This window comes from Tupaia chinensis, unplaced genomic scaffold, assembly GCF_000334495.1.
Source record: "Tupaia chinensis unplaced genomic scaffold, TupChi_1.0 Scaffold144741_1, whole genome shotgun sequence".
Lineage (NCBI taxonomy): Eukaryota > Metazoa > Chordata > Mammalia > Scandentia > Tupaiidae > Tupaia > Tupaia belangeri.
The window spans coordinates 495,027-513,473 of record NW_006204601.1 but is presented as its reverse complement, the minus strand read 5'-3'; the positions used below and the strand labels follow the sequence as shown (position 1 = coordinate 513,473).

Genomic DNA, 18,447 nt, shown 5'->3' with positions numbered 1-18,447 from the left:
GGGTTATCTGTTCCTGGGCAAGTTCAGCTTGGCCAATGGCACTCCGATCACTGAGCCAAGAGGTGGCTTCAACCTGCTGCTCCCAGCCATGCTGGGGCTGCAGGAGCCGGATGCCAGCCCGCCCCCCTGCCGAGGGAAGGGCAGGGGTCCAAGCACTCCTGGCTCCCAGCAGATAACACTGCCTCGTGCTGAAAATACCGCCAGCAGGACCGGCTTCCTTGCAGAAGCCCTGCAGAAAGTGCACAGGCAGGCAAGGGGCCTCTCCCAACAGAGCTGCCGCGGCCACTGCAGTAGCACAGATGCGAGGCCTTGCGCTGCAGCGGGAGCCGCAGCCCCATTGGTATGCAGGTGGCAAGGAGGCCAGAGGGCTCTGCCACACGGCCGTGTTCCCAGGCAAGCCGGAAGCATGGGCGACTAGAGAATATTAATTTGCAGGCCTTACAAGACCCAGGCAGCAGACAGCATCCAAGAGGTCTGCCTGGCAGCAACGTGGCTCCAGCCCCAGCAAGAAAAGGCCATGTCACGGCTGCTTGGCTGGACTCAGGAGAGGGATGCATGAACATAGCCTCCTGGGAATAGAACCTAGAGCCAGGTTGGCCTTGTATCCCCTTGAGGATCTGTGCCCTGTGCCAGCCAGGCATGAGCAGAGCAGGTGGCAGCAGCTGCCATCAGAATCAAGCACCTGGAAGGGGAGGTGGGTGTGTCATGACAGGAAGAGCTCGTGGCCGCCTCCTGGTGGCCCAAGGACTGTTAGAGAACCTCTGGAAAGAGGAGAGTAGGCAACACTGTTCCTACGGGCACGGGTGGGATCTCTGGCTAGCAGAGGGCCTCCATGAAACCAGAGAAAAGGTGACATGGCAGGGCAAGGCCCTGAGCCCTTCCCTAACCCTCAGGCCTCCCTCTCACAGAAAGCTATAGGGAACTGAGAGCAGCCAGTCAGTGACACAGCAGCCAGGGTAGGCCTGGCCACTCAGCCCTCCGGACTCACGGTTCCCAGAGGACTCTGACCCTTCCAACTCCAGGGAGTGGCAGCCCCAGGCAATTGCAGCCACATCACATGCCTGGGTGGCTGGGTGGGCAGGGAGCATGTGCCATCCGAGTGGCCACACAGATACCAAGCTCTGGCTCAGGAGGAGCTGTCCTGCCCAGCTCACGGGCACAGCTGGGCAGGGGTAATTAATGCCTTCGCGATGCTTCCTTCCCATCCAGCTGAGCCTCCCTCCTCACCACACCCCATCAGCCCAGTGGGGGTCCCACGGCAGATTCTCCAGGCAGCACAAGGAGGGACAGCCTGGCTCCCCTGAGGGAGATGACGCAAGTGCTGATGGGGCAACCACTGGGACTACTGCCAGCACAGCCTCAGCCTCTGAAAGGGTGTTCCAGGAAAGGGACACTGCCTCCAAGTGGATGGGAGGCCTGGGCCACAAGGAACAGCTTTCAGCAGCACCTTTGGGAATAAGGATTCGAAATAAAACCAGAGGGGCCAGCAGATAACATAGCGGTTATGTTGTTGGACTCTCACATGGCTGACCGTGGTTTGAGTCCTGGATCCAGTGGCTTGAAACTCATGCCTGGCGTTTATGCGTGCGTGTCCAAGATCCCAAGAGGAAAATGGAGGAGAAGGGATGGCAGCATGGCCATCCCCCCTGGGAGGTGGTTTCTCACTCTGTCTCACTGATTCTCTCCCTCTGGAGATGGACCCTAAGGCAAAAACCTCTTTAAATAAATAAATAGCATACCTAGGACCAGATGGTGGCACAACAGTAACATAACTAGACTTGGGAAAGTCCTGAGTTTGCTTCCTAAGGCCACCCTGAACGCCCTAGGCACACACACACATATGATCCAGACTGGCTAAGGCTTGGGGAAGATCCTAGCTCCAAGACCCTACTGGGATGCAAATTCCCCAGCTCCCTGAAGTAATAAGCAAATAAACTTTTGTTCTGTTTCATTTGGAGTGGTTTTGCTATAGGGCACATGTGCTCGCCAGAAAGACAGAGAGAGACAAGAGACAGAAAGTGAGAAATCACCCCCCGGGGGGATGGCCACGCCACATTCCCTTCTCCTCTGTTCTCTTCTTGGCATCTTGGGCACGCACATACATGCGCCCAGCATGAGTTTAAGCCCCCGGGTCTGAGACCTAACCATGGTCAACGACATGGGAGTTCAGTGACACAACCATTACGCCAACTGCTGGTTCCGAGAGATTTTTGCTATAGGGTGTCAGTGCTCACTTGAGACACAGAGAGAGACAAATAGCCAGAAAGTGAGAAATCCCCCCCAGGAGGATAGCCATACTGCAATCCCTTCTCTTCCACTCTCCTCTTGGAATTCTGGGCACATACACACACGTGTCTAGCACAATTTTCAAGCTGCCGGGTCCAGGACTTGAACTATGGTTGGCCATGTGAGAGTTCAGCACCCCAAACACCCCACTGATCCCCTGAATAATTTTTTTAAAAGGGTTGGGGCTAGGGCCAGCAAGTGGCACAGTGGTTAAGGCACGGGACTCCCACATGGTCAGCTGTAGAATGAGTCCTGGACCAGGTGGCTTGAGAATCACACTGGGCACATATGCATGTGTGCCCAAATCCGGAGAGCAGAATGGAGAAGGGACTGCAGCGTGGCTGCCCACTTTCTCTCAATGGGTCTTTGTCTTTGTCTCTGTCCAGTGATGGCAAAAACCTAAACAAAATAATAATAGTAAAAGAAAAGAGGGAGAGGGGCTGGCAGGTGATATGGTGGTTAAGGGTGCTGGACTACCCACATGGCCAATCACAGTCCCTGAACTGGTGGCTTGCTTTCTCACTTTCCCTCCTTCTCTCTCTCTCTCACTCTCTGGTCAAATTAAAATACATAAAGCTAAAGAAAATAATTCTTTTAAAATAAAATAAAGAAGGCGGGAGTTAGTGGTGTGGCAGTATGACAATGCTCTGTGATCCAGACTCCCCTGGGAAGGTTCCAGGTTTGCATCCCAAGACCTCATGGAGATCTGTGGGCACACGTGTGTCCACAATACAAAGCTGGAAGGGACGGGGTGTGGATCATCGCATGAGGACTGATTTGAGGGTGCCTGTCTCTGTCTCTCTATCTCTCTCACTCACAGAAGAAAGGAAGAAAAATAAAAGCAGACTGGGACAACAGATAGCATAATGGTTCCATCACTGAACTCCCACGTAGTTGACTATGGTTCAAGTCCTAGACCTGGCAGCTTAAAACTCACACTGGGTACATGTGTGTGCGTGCCCAAAATCCTGAGAGGAGAATGGGAGGAGAAGGGATTGCAATGTGTCCGTACCCCCTGGGGGTGATTTCTTGCTTTCTGTCTCTCTGTCTCTGTCTCTCCGGCGAGCACACATGCCCTATAGCAGAAAATCCCTCTAAAAAAATTAAATAAAACAAAAATAAAAGCAGACCTAGTTGCTTAACAGCAAGGCCAAACCTTGCTCCTGCTCTGAACATATAAACCGTGTCTCAGCTCCAAACGCTGTCTTGAAAACAGTGTCACAACTCAGAATCCCGTAACACAAACCCTAGCCAGCAGGCATCTAGTACCTTTAGTTCCCCTTGGAGAAGCCCTTGGGGGAGGGGTGACAGTGGGTAGACCCACCTGGCAGACCCAAGCACCTTAGCACCTGGCTCTACAAAGAGCCTGCGCCAGCAGTCAACAACCATAGGCTAGAGGAGGAGATCTGGGGGCGCAGGGTATGAGGCAGAAGAGCACACTATTTGGAACATTTACACAGGACAGATAGGAGGCTGGGAGGGCAATCCCTGGGTCGGAGGAGCTGCCTTCAGAAGGGAGAGGGTCAACGGGACCTTTGGGAACATTCATTTCTATCTCATTACAGGCGAGGAAACCCAGCTGAGAGAGGTGGCCATGCAGAAGACCCCACCAGCTGAGCAGAAGCAATGCAGGGACCCAAATCCAGGAAGTCCTGACTCCCAGCACAGGCAGGTGCCCTGTTCCAACATGGGCCACTCAATTCAAACCAGCCCCTTGAGAGACAGGCTGATAGCCCACCCTGGAAGGCGGCATCTTCCACTAGCACCCAGGCCCTCAGTGGCCCTCCCCCCCAGGTGGGGCGACAGCAATCTCCTTAAAGATCTAATCACTTCAGGACTAGCAGGTGGCATGGTGGTTAAGGAGCTAGACACTCCCACATGGCTAATCATGGTTCAAGTCCCGGACCTGGTGGCTTACTTTCTTTCTTCCTCTCTCTCTCTGGTCAAATTAAAATAAATGAGTGAATAAATAAAATTTTTTTAAATTCTCAAAAAAACAAAAAAACAAAACAAAACAAAAAAAGCCTGGGACCAGCAGTTGGCATAATGGCTATGTCACTGGACTCCCATGTAGTCAACCACAGTTCGAGTCCCAGACCCAGTGGCTTAAACTCATGCCAGGCACATGTGCGTGCATGCCCACGATCCCAAAAGAAGAATGGAGAAGGGATTGCTGCGTGGCCATCCCCCCCGGGGGTGATTTCTCACCTTCTGTCTCTGTCTTTCTAGCGAGTGCACACGCCCTATAGCAAAAACCTCTTAAAAAAAAAAAAAAAAAAAAAGTCTAATTACCTCATTCCATCCCTTGGAGAATGGGGAAAGGCCTTGTCCCTGTCCTGGCCTCAGGGGAGTTCAGAAGGAGGCGGGAACAGCATTTCACACACCTCAGCCCATGACGCTGCCACTGACCCCTCCCCATCAGGACAGTTTCCCATGATCTATTTCTGTGCTCTTACATGGCTGGTGAGGCCAATTTAGGCTCAGCAGGTTCTACCACAATTCAGACAGCATTTCCACACGTGCAGCTGGTATGACTCTCACCGGCGACTTGCACAATTCAAGTAATGCAAGCGAACACGCACCATGCACTGGTTAGGAGCCAGGGCTCTGGAGGAAGAGAACACTAGGGTTCAAGGCAGGTGCACCACTTACGAGGGCAGGGCGCTGGCACCACCCTCTGCTCCATGCAGGCATCTGTAAAATGGGAGTAAGAATAGAACCTGCCTGCCCACCTCGCAAGACTCAGGAGAATGCATGCAGAGGAACTTGGCGCAGGGCCTGGGATGACCTTAAGAAACACTAGTCAGGACAATTATTAGTGGCTATTGACATGGTTTTTGTGTGCCTCTTTGGCAATCTAGTGAAGCCTATGGACCACTTCTCAGAATGTTTCTAAAATGCATGAAATAAAATACTTAGGACTGGTGGCATGGTGGTTTGGGATGCTGGACTCCCACATGGCTGACTGTGGTTTAAGTCTCAGACCTGGCGGCTTGCTTTCTAGGTCTCTCTCTCTCTCTCTCTCACTCTCACTCTGTCCTCTCTGGTCAAATTAAAATAAATAAATGGATAAATAAAGTTTAAAAAATAAACTTAGAATGAGGTGGGATCAGCTTCACAGAACACCTGGATTCTAAGGATGCCAGGTTCAGGCTTCTGCCAGAGGAAAGCCTTAGCCCTCATTTCAGACTGTCCTATAGTGGCCCTGTGGTCCTGTCCCACTCAAAGTCCTTCTCATGAGCCCCACGCACCAGTGGCCAGCAGCTGAGCTCCAATGCTAGAAGAAAAAGGGGGCAGGCTTCTCCCAAACCCACACTCTCGGGCCCTCTCACCTGCCTCACTACCTCCAAGAAGAGCCACCCTGTCCTCTGCGGCTCAGTTCACAGAGGCCGGATCCCTTCTGTCTCTCAAAAACATCAATCAGTACAGCTTGGCTCCTTTCTCTCTCTCTTTAGATAATTATTTTATTTATTTTTATTTATTTATACCTTTTTTTGACCAGAGAGGGACAGAGTGAGAGAGAAAGAGGGAAAGTGAGAAAGCAAGCCAGCAGGTTTGGGACTTGAACTGCAGTCAGCCATGCAGGAGTCCAGTGTCCTTAACCACCACGCCACCTGCTGGCCCCAGGTCCTTGCTCTCAAGGTCCCCAGCTCAAACAGTAAGAAGTGCTTCTAACCGCACCGTACCTCACTGCAGGTGGTACCTCTCCGAGGTCCTAGTCCATATGCTCTTGGGGCAAAGACTTGGGAGACCCTACACCCCTCTTCCCAAGGCAGAAGTGATGTGAAACTGACCTCGGAGACCCTCAGAATATCAGTGCAGGAAGGGCCGGGAGATCAGCGACTCAACTTCCCCTGTTGACAGAGGAGGAAAATGAAGCCACAGAAGGAAGAGACTTGCCCAAGGTCACCTGGCAAGGAGGTGGAGGAGCCAGTACTTAATCCTGGCTCTTCTGGCTCTCCTTGTGCCCCTCCCCGATTTAAAAAAAGAAAAAGAAAAAGAAAAAAGAAAAACAGAAGAGGAAACGGAGGACTGCTCCAAAACTCACATCTCCCAGCCCAGCCATTTCAGGAACTACTTGGGCACAAAGCTAGAGGCAGTGAAAAAGCACACTAACCATTCAAGTCTGCAGCTGTTGCTGGGACTTTTCGCTGCACACCTAGGGTGGGATGCCAGGCGAGCTGCCTCCACTCCCCAAGCACAGTCCAGCCTGGCGTGTCCAGCAGGATGCCCTGCCCACCTGGCCACTTGCCATAATCCCCCACTCAACTGGGGTTTAGACACCTGCTACCCGCATCTCAAAACATCCTCTCTCTCCAGACTGCCAAGCTGCTAGGAGATGGGTTCGCCTCTGACTGGAGAGACACCCTCCCTCTCTCTGCATAACACTTCTCCCAGGAGTTCCATGGCCCACTGAGGCCTCCCAGGAATGCTGATGACACCCACTGGCACGGTGCTGGGCCCCATGACCCTTGTCCACAGAACCCTTCATTCAGTCATAGTCTGAGTCTATTCATATCAGAATCACTTGAGACATGAGTTTAAAACGTTAGTTCCTATGGCCAGCCCATAGCACAGTAGGTAAGCACTGCATAGAGAAAGCCAGATCCCACATCGCCAATCAAGGTTCAAGTCCTGGTCCTGGCAGCTTAAAAAGCATGCATGTAAAAAAAATTTTAAAAAAGCATGCATGTGCGTGCCCAGGATTCTGATGTGATGGAGATCTGTAGGAAAATGAATTATGGTTTGACCCTAGGTCCTACTGGGTACTGGCGGGTAATTTCTCCTTCTCTATTGCTATTAAAAAAAAAAAAAAAGTAATTCCTGGGGGGCCACATGGCGATAATAGAAGTATTGCAACTGGGTCTACATGGGAAGATCCTAGGTTCGTACCCTGGGGCCTCCGAGCACATGAACCATGATTCAAGCCGGCTGAGGATGGGGGTGGGTCATGGTACGAAGACCCTACTGGTGATGTCTGTCTCTGTCTTTTTCTCTCTGTCTCTCTCACATGGAAGAAATAAAGTATTATTTTTTTAATTTGCTGTAGGATGCATGCACTCACCAAAGAAAGATAGAGAGAGAGGAGGGCCAGCAGGTGGTGTGGTGGTTAAGATGCTGGAATTCCCACATGGCCAACTGTGGTTAGAGTCCTGGATCTGGCAGCCTGTTTTCTCCCTCTCTCTCTTTCTCTGGCAAAACTCATGTGAAAAAAAAAAATTTGTGGGGGGAAAGGTTTTTGCTATAGGATTCGTGCGCTCACCAGAAAGACAGAGAGAGACAGAAAGCGAGAAATTACCCCCCAGGGGGGATGGCCACGCCACAATCCCTTCTCCATTCTTCTTTTGGGATCTTAGGCACACACGCACACGCGCCCGGTGTGAGTTTAAGCCACCGGGTCCGGGACTCAAACCCCAGTCGACTACATGGGAGTCCAGCGACATAGCCATTACTCTAACTGCTGGTCCCATGTGAAAAAAATTTTAAAAAATAAAAATTAATTAATTAATTAAATGATTCTTTTTTTTAAAAAAAAAAAAAAGAGAAAGAGAGAGAGGAAAAGTGAGAAAGCACCCCTCTGGGTGGGGGCTGGGGGCGCAGATGACCACAGCACAATCCCTTCTCCTTTTGGGATTTTGGGCATGCGTACACGCCCACCCAGCATGTTTTTCAAGCAGCTGGGTTTGTTTGGAACCCAAATCACACAGTCAGCCATGTGAGATCCAGCTACCTTAACTACCATCCCACTGGCTGGCCCAGAACAAATAAAGTAAAAACTGTTTTTTGGGGGGTTCTTAGAGAGATTTTTGCTACAGAGCATGTGTGCTTGCTTAAGAGACAGAGAGACAGAAAGCGAAAAATCACCCCCTTTCCCAGGGAGGATGGTCACGCTGCAATCCCTTTTTCCCCATTCTCTTTTCAGGATTTTGGGCACACATACACATGCGCCCAGCATGAGTTTTAAGCAGACGGGTCTGGGGCTCAAACCACAGTCAACTGTGGGAGTCCAGTGATATAACCACTACGCCATCTGCTGGTCCCTAAAACCTTTTCTTTAAAAAAAAAAAAAAATTTTTTATTTCATTTTACTTGTTATCATTTTTTTTTTTCTTAATTTGACTAGAGAGAGACAGAAAGCAAAAGAAGGAAAGTAAGCCACCAGGTCTAGAACTCAAACCACAGCCAGCCATGTGGGAGTCCAGTGACTTAACTACCACCTTCTGGACCCTAAAAACTTTTTTTTTAATGCAAATTCTGGGGCTGCCTTACAAATCTGAAGCCTTGGGCCTGGGGAATCTGCATTTTAATACATTCCCTGGTAATTCCGATGCCGCCGCCAATCACTGCCTCACAGTGTCCCCAGGCTGCCTGCATTCATTTCTGCTGCCAACCTGACAGCTGTTCCAGCTGTGCGTGTGGACACAGTTAATCTGATTTCCTGTCTGGCAGCTGTGCAGCAGGGAAGGAACAGCTGAGGGTCTCACAAACAAGAAGAGGGGATGAGGTGGGGAGGATGGGGGAAGGGGTGGTTGTCTGTATGGCGGTGGGGTATTCAACTTCGTTCCTGAGTCTTCTCTTCTTGGGCTCAAGTCCTCACAGGGTGAGAGGTAGCTGATCAAGTGGTCCCAAGCAGTCACAGAAAATAAAGGTGTCTCTGAGAAACCCTAGGAGGTTCCTGAGGTCAGAAAGTCCTGTTCTCTAGAAGCACAAACATGGGAGGTGCAGATAGGCCGTTCATGGAAGGCTGCATAGGCTGTGGCACCCAACCGGAGGGGCGTAGATTAGCAAAGACCCTCCGCAGAATCTATCCTGAGTTCGAATTCCGTGTCACTTACTCTGTGACCTTGGGCAAGTTCCTCAACCTCTCTAATCCTTCTTGAGTATAAAATAAGGCTATCCATACCTTCCTAAGAGAAATAAGGTGAGTACCTGTCACCTTTGTCATTTAGCACATGATAATAGTAGTTCCCTTCCTGCCCCAAGTCTCACCCTTCTTACTTTCCCGGCACCCCGACACCCACACACCTATGCACACAGCCAAGCTCAGAATGGCCTGAGGAGCGTGAGTAAAGACATCTAGGGAAAGCCCCAACGCCAAACCTGAACCCCACAGCACTTCCCAGCATCCCCAGCATTCCTTCCTGACACAGGCAGGACGTGCACCGCCCTCAATGGAGAAAGGAGATGTCTCCTCCACGCCTTCTCACAATGCCCTGCTCACTGCCCAGGCATCAGCTCTACCAGGACAGGAGAGGGGAATCCAGGGGCCCAGGGGGAGTCAGGGGAGTCCCCAGCTCTGTGTCCTTGGGAATTCCACACCACAGTTCTAACTCCCAAGCTCCTGAAGCCAGAACCAGGCCCAGATGATAGTGCTGCCCATTATGCCCTAGGCTGTGGCAGGTTAGCTGGGCAGAAACCCCATCCACGGAGGGAAATCTCTGATTGCCACCAGCAGAAGCTGAGCTCTGTCCCTGAGCTCCGGCAGGAACAGCGGAGAAAGCTCCACCCCTCACCAGTCAGCTAAGGCTCTGGAGCACCCACTGGACGGCTTGCTGTAACTATCTCTTGTCACCCAGAGGGCCAAGCCCCAAAATAGAGCCCAGGAGTCCTGCCAGCAGTTCTGGACTCCAGCCCCTCATGCCACACTCATTCATCCATGTGCCAGGCACTGTGCTAGGTGCAGGACAAGGGCAGTGCGTGAGACAGCCCTGAGAACAAAGGCTGCCCCTAGCACAGGGTTCCGAAGTCTGCTGCAGGAGGTGGCAAGTGGGCATTTCCTGGAAAGTCCTTTGCCCCTTGATCTGGGAAGGTGCAACACACATTACCCAAGAAAGCATCCCTGGACACCTGCTTTTGCAGCCGCAGGCTGTTGCATTCTGCTTGGAGACTGACCAAGAGATGGGCGTGGGGAGCAGGGGGACAGGGAGGGAAACACCAGGCCGCCTGGGCCCTCGTGGCTGTGTTTATCCAGGGGTAGACTTTTTTTTAAACCCAAAGGTTAAAGTGTTTCTATTTGAAACATCTATTTACATTCCAGAGTCCAAGAAAAAAAAAAAAAAAAAAAGGCAGCCGAGCTCCAGGCCTATATCTGTCCTCAGCCGCGTCACACAGCATCAGCGCTGCGCAGGGGGGAACATTCTTAGCCCTCTCCCCGAGCCGCTGAGGTGACTCACGCCTCCCTCCTGCCAGCCTGGACCACACCAAGGCTTCGAAGGCCAGGCAGTGTCGGGGGGTGGAGGGAGACAGGGATCTGGAGATAGGGGCTGCCTGGGGGTCTGTGCAGGGGCAGGCAGGCTTCAGGAAGGGATGGAGGAACAGTGTCCAGCTGGCAAGGTCTCTGAGGTCTAACCTGAAAGGAGGCGAGGGAACACACCGAGGAGGGGACTTCAGGTCAACTGCTGGCTGCTACCAGTAGGTAAGGGACAGGGGCACAGGGCGGGGAGGGTAGGGTGAAATGCCAAAGGGGGTACAGCAGCCCCACAAGAGCTGCTCTGCACAGCTATTCCTTTACTTTCCAAGGGACCAGCTCAAGTCCCAGACTCTGGGCTGAGGGCCAGCAGGGAGGGTCCCCAGTTAGAGCTATAGACTCATCTCGCCCAGGCCAGAAACGCCTTCTCCTCGTACCCCACCCCAGGATCTGTGTGGGGATCCTGCAGGGCTGGTCCCTTCGCCAGGACCAGGGCACCCCTATCAGGAAGATGGTAGGCCATGTTCCAAGGATTTTCTGACCCTTCCCTAAACATTCATCCCTGGCACATCCCAACCCCTCTGCGACCTTACCCCTGGATGGCCAAATCACAAGTACCTATGGAAGCCCACAGCTCCCACCTTCAAAGCATGGGATCCACACCCACGTATCCAGAGGTAAGGACTCCCCCCCACACACACACCCACATTCGAGTGCCAAGCCACTGCCAGGAGGGGCCAAGCGGGCATGGGGCCAGCAGGCCCCTCCCTGGAGGAAGCATCTTGTGGTGCCGGCCTGGTGGGGAGGCTGTGCCAGAAAGGCTTCATGCTGCCAACAGGTTCCTGGGAGTGAGGGAAGGAGTGGCTCAGCTCTGGGGGAACCCCACCCCCGGCCAAGGGCCCTAAAAGTTCTTGCCGAGAAGGTGGCAGGGTTAGGGAGGTCCCCAAGCCCATCTGAGCCAAAGCAACTTCTCTCCATCCTCACGAGGTGAGAATAAACCAAGGCCTGAGGAGACGAGGGACAAGGAGGAGCTGGGAGCTAAGGCAGCCAAGCCCCAACGTCGCAGCCGAAACCCCGACATCCCGGCTGAAGCCCCGACAACCCGGTTGCCCGCCTCTGCCTGACTCAACCACAACTGCATCGGGCTTCCTCCCCAGGGGGCTGGTTCTCAGAAGAGTCCTGACCAGGGACTCAAAGAAGTCACTACACCGAACCCCCAACCCCGAGAACCAGCCAGAGGAGCTGCGATGACCTTTATTCTTGTGGACACCCCAGCTCCGGCCTCTTCTCTCCAACCTGAGGGGCAGGCAGCCTAGAGGCAGGTCACTGACCCACTTCCTCCCCTCTGACCATGGTGCCAACTAGGCCAGGATCCTCTAGTGACCCCCAGCCCCCAACAGCTGCTGGCGACCCTGCTGGAGGCCAAAAGGACAGGAAAAGATGCAACAGAGAGCAGCAGGAGGCAGAGAGCAAGGGCAGGTTCCGGGTGAGGACAGGAGCACTGCAGGGAAGCCCACCTCCGTGAGCACGGCTTCCCCCACCACACGGATTCACACAGAGCCCTCAAGAAAGATCTGGGCAGGACTCTCGCTGAACAGAGCTCTAAGCCAGAGGCCAGCCCCAGGGCAAGGGTGCACAACAGCAGAGGGCAGACGGGGACACCAAGGCACTTACCTGCGACAGGGATGCTGTGCAGAGGAGCTCGAGGCAGGATTTCCAAGGCTGGTTCCCGGCCTGACATCCCATCTGCTGAAAAACAGGATTCTGTCTCATAGATGGTCTGCAGCATCTCCACGAGCCCCTGCGCCTTGGGCACCAGCAACATGCCAGGGAGGGCCGCCTGAGGCGGGAGCCGGCCCCAGGGAAGGTGATCAGGCGCCGCTCAGGCCACTGCTGCTGGGACCCGCACTATGGGGAGGTGCCTCATCCGGCCTGGGCGCTCCTGCCGGTCGCCAAGAGGGGCGGGGGGGGGGGGGGGGGGCCTGCCGGTCGCCAAGAGGGGCGGGCGGGGCCGGGAGCCCCGGAGCTGCAGACCTAGCTCTCCCAGAGAGGCATCGACCACCAGCCTTCCCCCAGACCCCAGGAGCTGGGGTATGGCTGAGCACTTAGGGGACAGGAAGGGGAGCTCGGGCGGCAGGCGGGCTCTCTGTGTTCCCTCCCAGCCCAGGGTGACAGCTCTGGGCCCGGCTCCCTGCTCCTCCTTCCCGAATGAGCCGCCGGCAGCTGGCAGGAGACTGAAATAGCAGTTGGGGGAGGGCCCTGTCTATAAATAGGTGGAGCATGCTCAGGGAGCCGCCGGCCGGCTGCCAGGAGCCCAGGCCTGGCGGAGGCCCCATGGGGGGAGGCGCGTTCCACCCCAGGAGGAAGCGCCAGGCTAGGGGGATGGGAACAGGGGAGGGCCTGCACTCAGAGCCAAGGCCACAGAGCTGGGTGGCCAGAGGCTGGGGAAGAGAGCAGGCCAGGGTACCCATGCGTCTAGGAGCAGCTCTGGCTGCTGCTTTGGCAAGGAAGGGGCTGGAGACCAAGAAGGCAGATTCAATCCTCTACCCTCCCTCCTGCCATCCAGAGCAGGTAAAGGAATGGGGAGGGGAGGAGGGCTGCCCCCTGGCCTAACCGTGCACCTTCCCTAGGGTCCTTCCAACAGCTGCATAGGATTTGTTTAACTTCTGTCTCCCCACACCCCCTCAACAAGCAGGAAGACCCCTAAACAGCAGCTAAATGACAGCACCCTCCCACCTATTCTGGGGTGTTGCTTCCAGAAACTGCTTGGTTTCTCTCCAGGGGGCCCAGGGGCCAGGAGCCATTTTCTGGGCAGGCCTTGCCTCTGTGCTGGGAAGGGGACCAGGTAGCACCTGCTCATTCTCAGAGCACAGGTAGCTAGTCCCTGGCAATGCATCAGGGGCAATGCTAAGAGCATCACATTCGTTACCACATTTATTCTGCAGATGTCCCTGGGAGATAGGGACCAATGAGGTAACTGAGGCACAGAGCGATTAAAGCATTCGCCCTAGGTTAGACAGCTGCTTACCTGGGAGGTCTGGGATGTCTAGGCTCAAGTCTGACCTCTAACCTCCACACCCCACTAATTCCCCTGCAAGGGAGTGCACAAAGCTGCCCAAGTTTCCCTCAACAAGTGTAATGACACCTAGTGCCCAAGAAGTGACAAACTTGAGATTGGATCCCCTCTGAGGGAAAAAAATCAGCATCCAGTCCTGCCCACCAGCCTCAAGCCAGCTGAGCAGTCTCTGTTCTGCAGGCCCTGCTGGGACTTACGGCTACTACACCACGAGGATTAGAGCCACCAGCCCACCCTCCCCACAGCTGGCCTGCCCCTCCTCCTCAGCTTGTGCCTCCCACTGGCACAGAGATCTCACTTGGCCCCCTGACCTCACTGGAGCCTTTTAATAGCCTAGTTATTCCTGGGTCTGTATCCCCTCCCCCTTCCTGATGTCACAGTTGCTATTTTGGAGCCCCCTCCTGGCCCCTCCTTGCCCCCCCACTCCAGGCAAGGAGCCAGGGACACCTGTCCTCTCCCTGGACTGGATGACCTCACTCTCTTGTCGGGAGCCCGGGAGGAGCTGGCCAACCAAGGACACAATGGCAGTGGCTTCCGAAGCTCATCTTCCCAGCCAGCTTCTGCCAGCCAGGCATGGCAAAGGGGTCTCTTGACCTCAGGTGGAGTGGAGGGAGCATGGGAATGGGGGAAGGGGCAGGCCAGCCAATGGCATGGTGGCTAAGGTGGCTGGATCACACATGGCCAACTTTGAAGTTCAAGTCCCAGACTCAGTGGCTTGAAAACACTAGGAACATGGATATGCACACCCAAGATCCTAAGAGGAGAGTGGAAAAGAGGAGATTGTCATCTCCCTGGGGAATGCTCTCACTTTCCGTCTGCCTCTGTCTCTGTCCAGTAAGCACACACAGTCTATAAAATTAAATATATGTGTGTATCTATATATAGGGGACATGGCAGAAATGCCTTTTCCTGTTCCTAGATTGGCAAGAAGTATATGCTGGCAGGGGTGCCCAGTAGAACTGACAGGCCTGGGGGCCAGCAGGTGGCACAGTGGTTAAGGCACTGGATCCCACATGGTTGTGTGAGGGTGGAGTCCTGGATCCGGTCGCTTGAAAAACATGCCAGGTGCATGCGAATAGGTGCCCAAAATTCTGAGAGGAGAATGGAGGAAGGAGGGATTGTGATGCCATCCCCTCCTGGTGAGTGCTTTCTCACTTTTCTTCTCTGTCTCTCTAGTGAGCACACGTGCCTTAAAACAAAAATTATAAACAACAAAAACAGGGGCCTTTAGCCCCAGCATCTCAGCCAGGGCGGGCTCTAGAAAAAAGTCATTGAGCTACATTCCACCAAGGGCCTTGATGCTGGTGGACCCCCTTCAACTGCCTCTCCCCCAACTTATCCCGGCCAACCTGGCCCTTTCAGGAGAAAGGGAAGAGAAGGGAAAGCAAAGGAGAGGAAGGCAAAGCAAGGCCAGGCCAAGGTCCCCATCAGGTTGCTGGCAAGACTCAAAGGAACCCAGAAAGCCCGCGGCAACAGCCTCACCTGGCCCAGGACTCCACCCACCCACGCTGGGAGCAACCAGCAGGGCTGGCTGGCCCTGTCCTGGCACTCTCTGCCTGCCTCAGGCACGGGAGAGTGCCACAGGAGAGCCCGGTTCTGGAGAAGAGGAAGCCATCAGTTACCACAACTCAAAAGCAGGGCTCCCAGAACCCTGGGCAACTGGACACTCACAAAGGAAGGAAGACGGGAGCACCAGGCAGGGGGCATGCAGAGGTGGCCAGCCCAGGGGCTCCGGCCGGCTCCCAGCACCGTTACTGCTTCTGCAAAATGGGCAGCAGAGCATCAGCCAGACAATCCTCAATGTAATTCCCAGAATCCTCCAGGGGACTGAGAGGGGAGGCCTGGGTTGGGGTTAAGTATCTTTTCTCTGAGATTTAAGTGATGCCACAAGGTCTTCCTACCACCTAACCTCAATCCTTCCTACGATAGCCCCCTCCTTGTAGTTCATTTCTCTTCTCCAACCCTGCCCATCCTGCACTCCCTGGTATCATACCACAAACCTTATAGAGTACCCTTTAGGTTTATGGGGTACACACGCCTCATTCAGAGCCAGCACCGCCCTTTTCAGACCACAGGGACTGTCCCCTCCTTCTGAAGCTACTCTCTGGCCTCCTAACCCTCTCAACCCTATGCTGACTCCTTGAGCTCTTCCAGGCTCCCGTTTCCTGGGCTCAAAAAGCTGGGGTGGAGCCCTGACTAAAAGGAAGAAAGCGAGGTCTGCTTTGTGCACAGTAAAAAGGCCAAGGGCTGGCCCAGGAGCACCCCGGAGAGAGTGAGAGATGCCAGTTACCCTGGGGCCTAGGAGCCATCGGGCCTGCCTGCCCTGCAGTTCCTTCCTGCCCAGTCCTGCTGGAGCCCGTCGGCATGGCCGGGGAGCTGCCACATGCCAGGTCCCATACTAGGTGCTGGCTGAACCCTCTCATTTGAAATGAAGGCCAGGAAAAACGTGAACACCTTTTCTGGCACCTTCTACCTCCCTCAGGGTTAACCCTGCTTCCTGCGGCCATCCCATTCTAAGCCCTGAATCCTTTTGGAATGGTGGCACAGGGAAGAGAGGCGAGCAGATTCCAGTCTGGAGAAAGCACAGAGATGAGCCTGGGGCCAGTGAGGTGGAGAACAGAGGCCAGAAGTCCACTCCTCAGACCCCTTCCCCATGCCAGCACTGACCCACTTTCTCCTCCTCAAGGCTGGCTGCTGCCGTCCCTGGGGGCTCAGATGCAGAGGCTGAAGCTGGGAGGCAGGACGCCGAGGTTCCTAGCTCCACCCCATGCCTGTGCCCCAGTTTCTCTGGTCACCCAGAAAGGAGGGGGCAGCTGCCCTCTCTCCTGGGAAAGGGAAGGAGAGAAAGTGTGGAGGGTTCCGGGAGGTGCAGGGCAGGCAGGTGTTATGAAGCTTGTCAGCCTCCCACACCAGGGATAAGGAACCTGGCTACCTCCTCTGGGTTCCACCACCCAGGCTGGCCTGCATGGCAGGCCTGGCTCTCGTTCTCTCCTCTGGGCAATGGCATAAAGGACCGAGCAGGACAGAGCAGGCTGGGTCCCAGGTCCCAGGGCAGCTCCTCCAATCTGGCTGGGCTGAGCACAGCTAACAGCCCTTCAATCCCGCTAAGGAGAAAGTGCAGAAATGATTAGTTCCAGAAAAATGCAGAAAGCCTCAATCCTCAAGACTCCTCTTGCCTGAAGAGAAGGCAGAGACCCAAGAGAAGCAGGCAACCCTGTCAGTGGCCTCTCCCCATACTCCCAGGACTGCAAAAAGGTAAATAAGGTCAAATGTTGGCATCTAGCCCAGCCCAGGGGGAAGCAGATCCACTCCCACTCCCCAGGGCAGTGGGCCCAGAAGTAAATGGGTCCGATTCTCTGCCTAACCCCGTCGCCAGAATCACACTCTCTCCCCAACTTGTCTGCTCTGAGGACAGGGATGGATCGTTTTGTGTTTTTTTCTGTCTCTCGAAAGGCTGAGTCTATTGGTGATGCTTGGCAAGGGCCTGCCAAACAGAAGAGCCCCTGGGTGGAGAGGAATTCAAGGGAGCTAGAGGGAACAGCAGAAATACTGCCTCTCGCCCAGCCCTGTCGTCCTGAGCCAGAGGAAAAGAGCAGAGAGTATTCAGGGATGTAAGGAGAGGGTAGGAGGTGCTCCGGGGCTGGGGTGCCCAGGCTCTAGGAATAACCATTCCCATCGTCCCCACCTCTGCCCCCACCCTACGGCCCCATACCTTTCCTTCTTGGGGCTCTCTCTCGTGTCCACCGGAAGTGGACACTTGCGTGCTCTGGCTATAATTTGTGGTTTCATTTTACTTTCGTGGAGCCCCAAGGCACGTGGTTTCCAGGCTTCTGCCAGTTCCTGGACACCCACAGCCCCAGCTCAGATGCCAGCCTGAGCTCTGGGATCAGCAGATGCTGGGCCCTCGGAGAGGAAGAGCTTGTGGACATTGGCCGTCTCCCTGGCCCAGAGCAACTATAGCCCCACAACTGGGAGAGCCAATCCCAGAATCTCAGGAGGACTCTGTAGAAACACACCCTAGGGACACATCCCGAAGCAATGACCCCAGTTCTGAAGCCTCTCGACAATTCTTAAATGAGGTTCCCAACCCCTGGCCCCCTCGAGCTCTCTCCCTCCTAAACACAGAGAAGACAGCACCTCCCCCTACTGGGGGGAGCTGGAAAGCCAGCCAGGAGGCAGGGACAAACCCGTAGGTCCTGCTCAGAGGGTCAGAGGCCCATCCTGGCCAGGATTCAGTGGCAGTCCCCGGATTGCCCATCACCTATGCTGGAGGGCACCGCCAGCTACCACGGCCCCTCCCCCAGCTCTGCAAGGGGACCTGAATCACCAGCGTCAGCAAAGGCAGCCTGATAATGTCATCTCTCCTGGGCTGGTTATTACAACTTTTCACTGCAACGGAATGAAACCCCAAAGCTGGACACGTCCTTCCCCAGCCCCCAGCACATGCCTGCATTTCCTTAGCCGAGGGTTCGGCTCTGGCCTCCAATGAAGTGGGGACAGCAGGTGGTTCCTGGACAGGTCACGTCACAGCTCAGGGCACTACTGCCAGATACGACTGACCTGCTGGAGGCAGTGTCTACCTGAGATGGGCGAGGGACTGATCAACGGCCCCCGACTTCTCTCTCTTCACCAACACAGCCTCAGAGGCGGGAGCAGGAAGTAAGGGCTTCACTGCCCACCTGGCGCAGCCCCAGCAGACTGACTGAAGGCAAGGGCAGTGGTAGGAGGACCTAAGGGGGAACCACAAATCTTCTGGGAGAGACGATGGGGAACGAAATGGGGGCAGAGGCTGATTCTCCCTGCTGCTGCCTCTGTACCACCCTGCAAGGGTTTTTTTTTTTTACTTTTTTTTTTTTTTGAAGAGGTTTTTGCTATATGGAGCGGCGCCCACACCAGC

The 18,447-nt window shown here is 54.6% G+C and overlaps 1 protein-coding gene across 1 annotated transcript in view; it reads right to left on the bottom strand.

Annotated features, from left to right (window-relative positions):
* Positions 1-18,447, bottom strand: part of HDAC5 (histone deacetylase 5) — a 37,044-nt gene that overhangs the window by 16,219 nt on the left and 2,378 nt on the right. Inside the window, 1 exon segment of the mRNA XM_006167412.2 lies at positions 12,149-12,220. Within this exon segment, the coding sequence (XP_006167474.1) occupies positions 12,149-12,220 (72 nt within the window).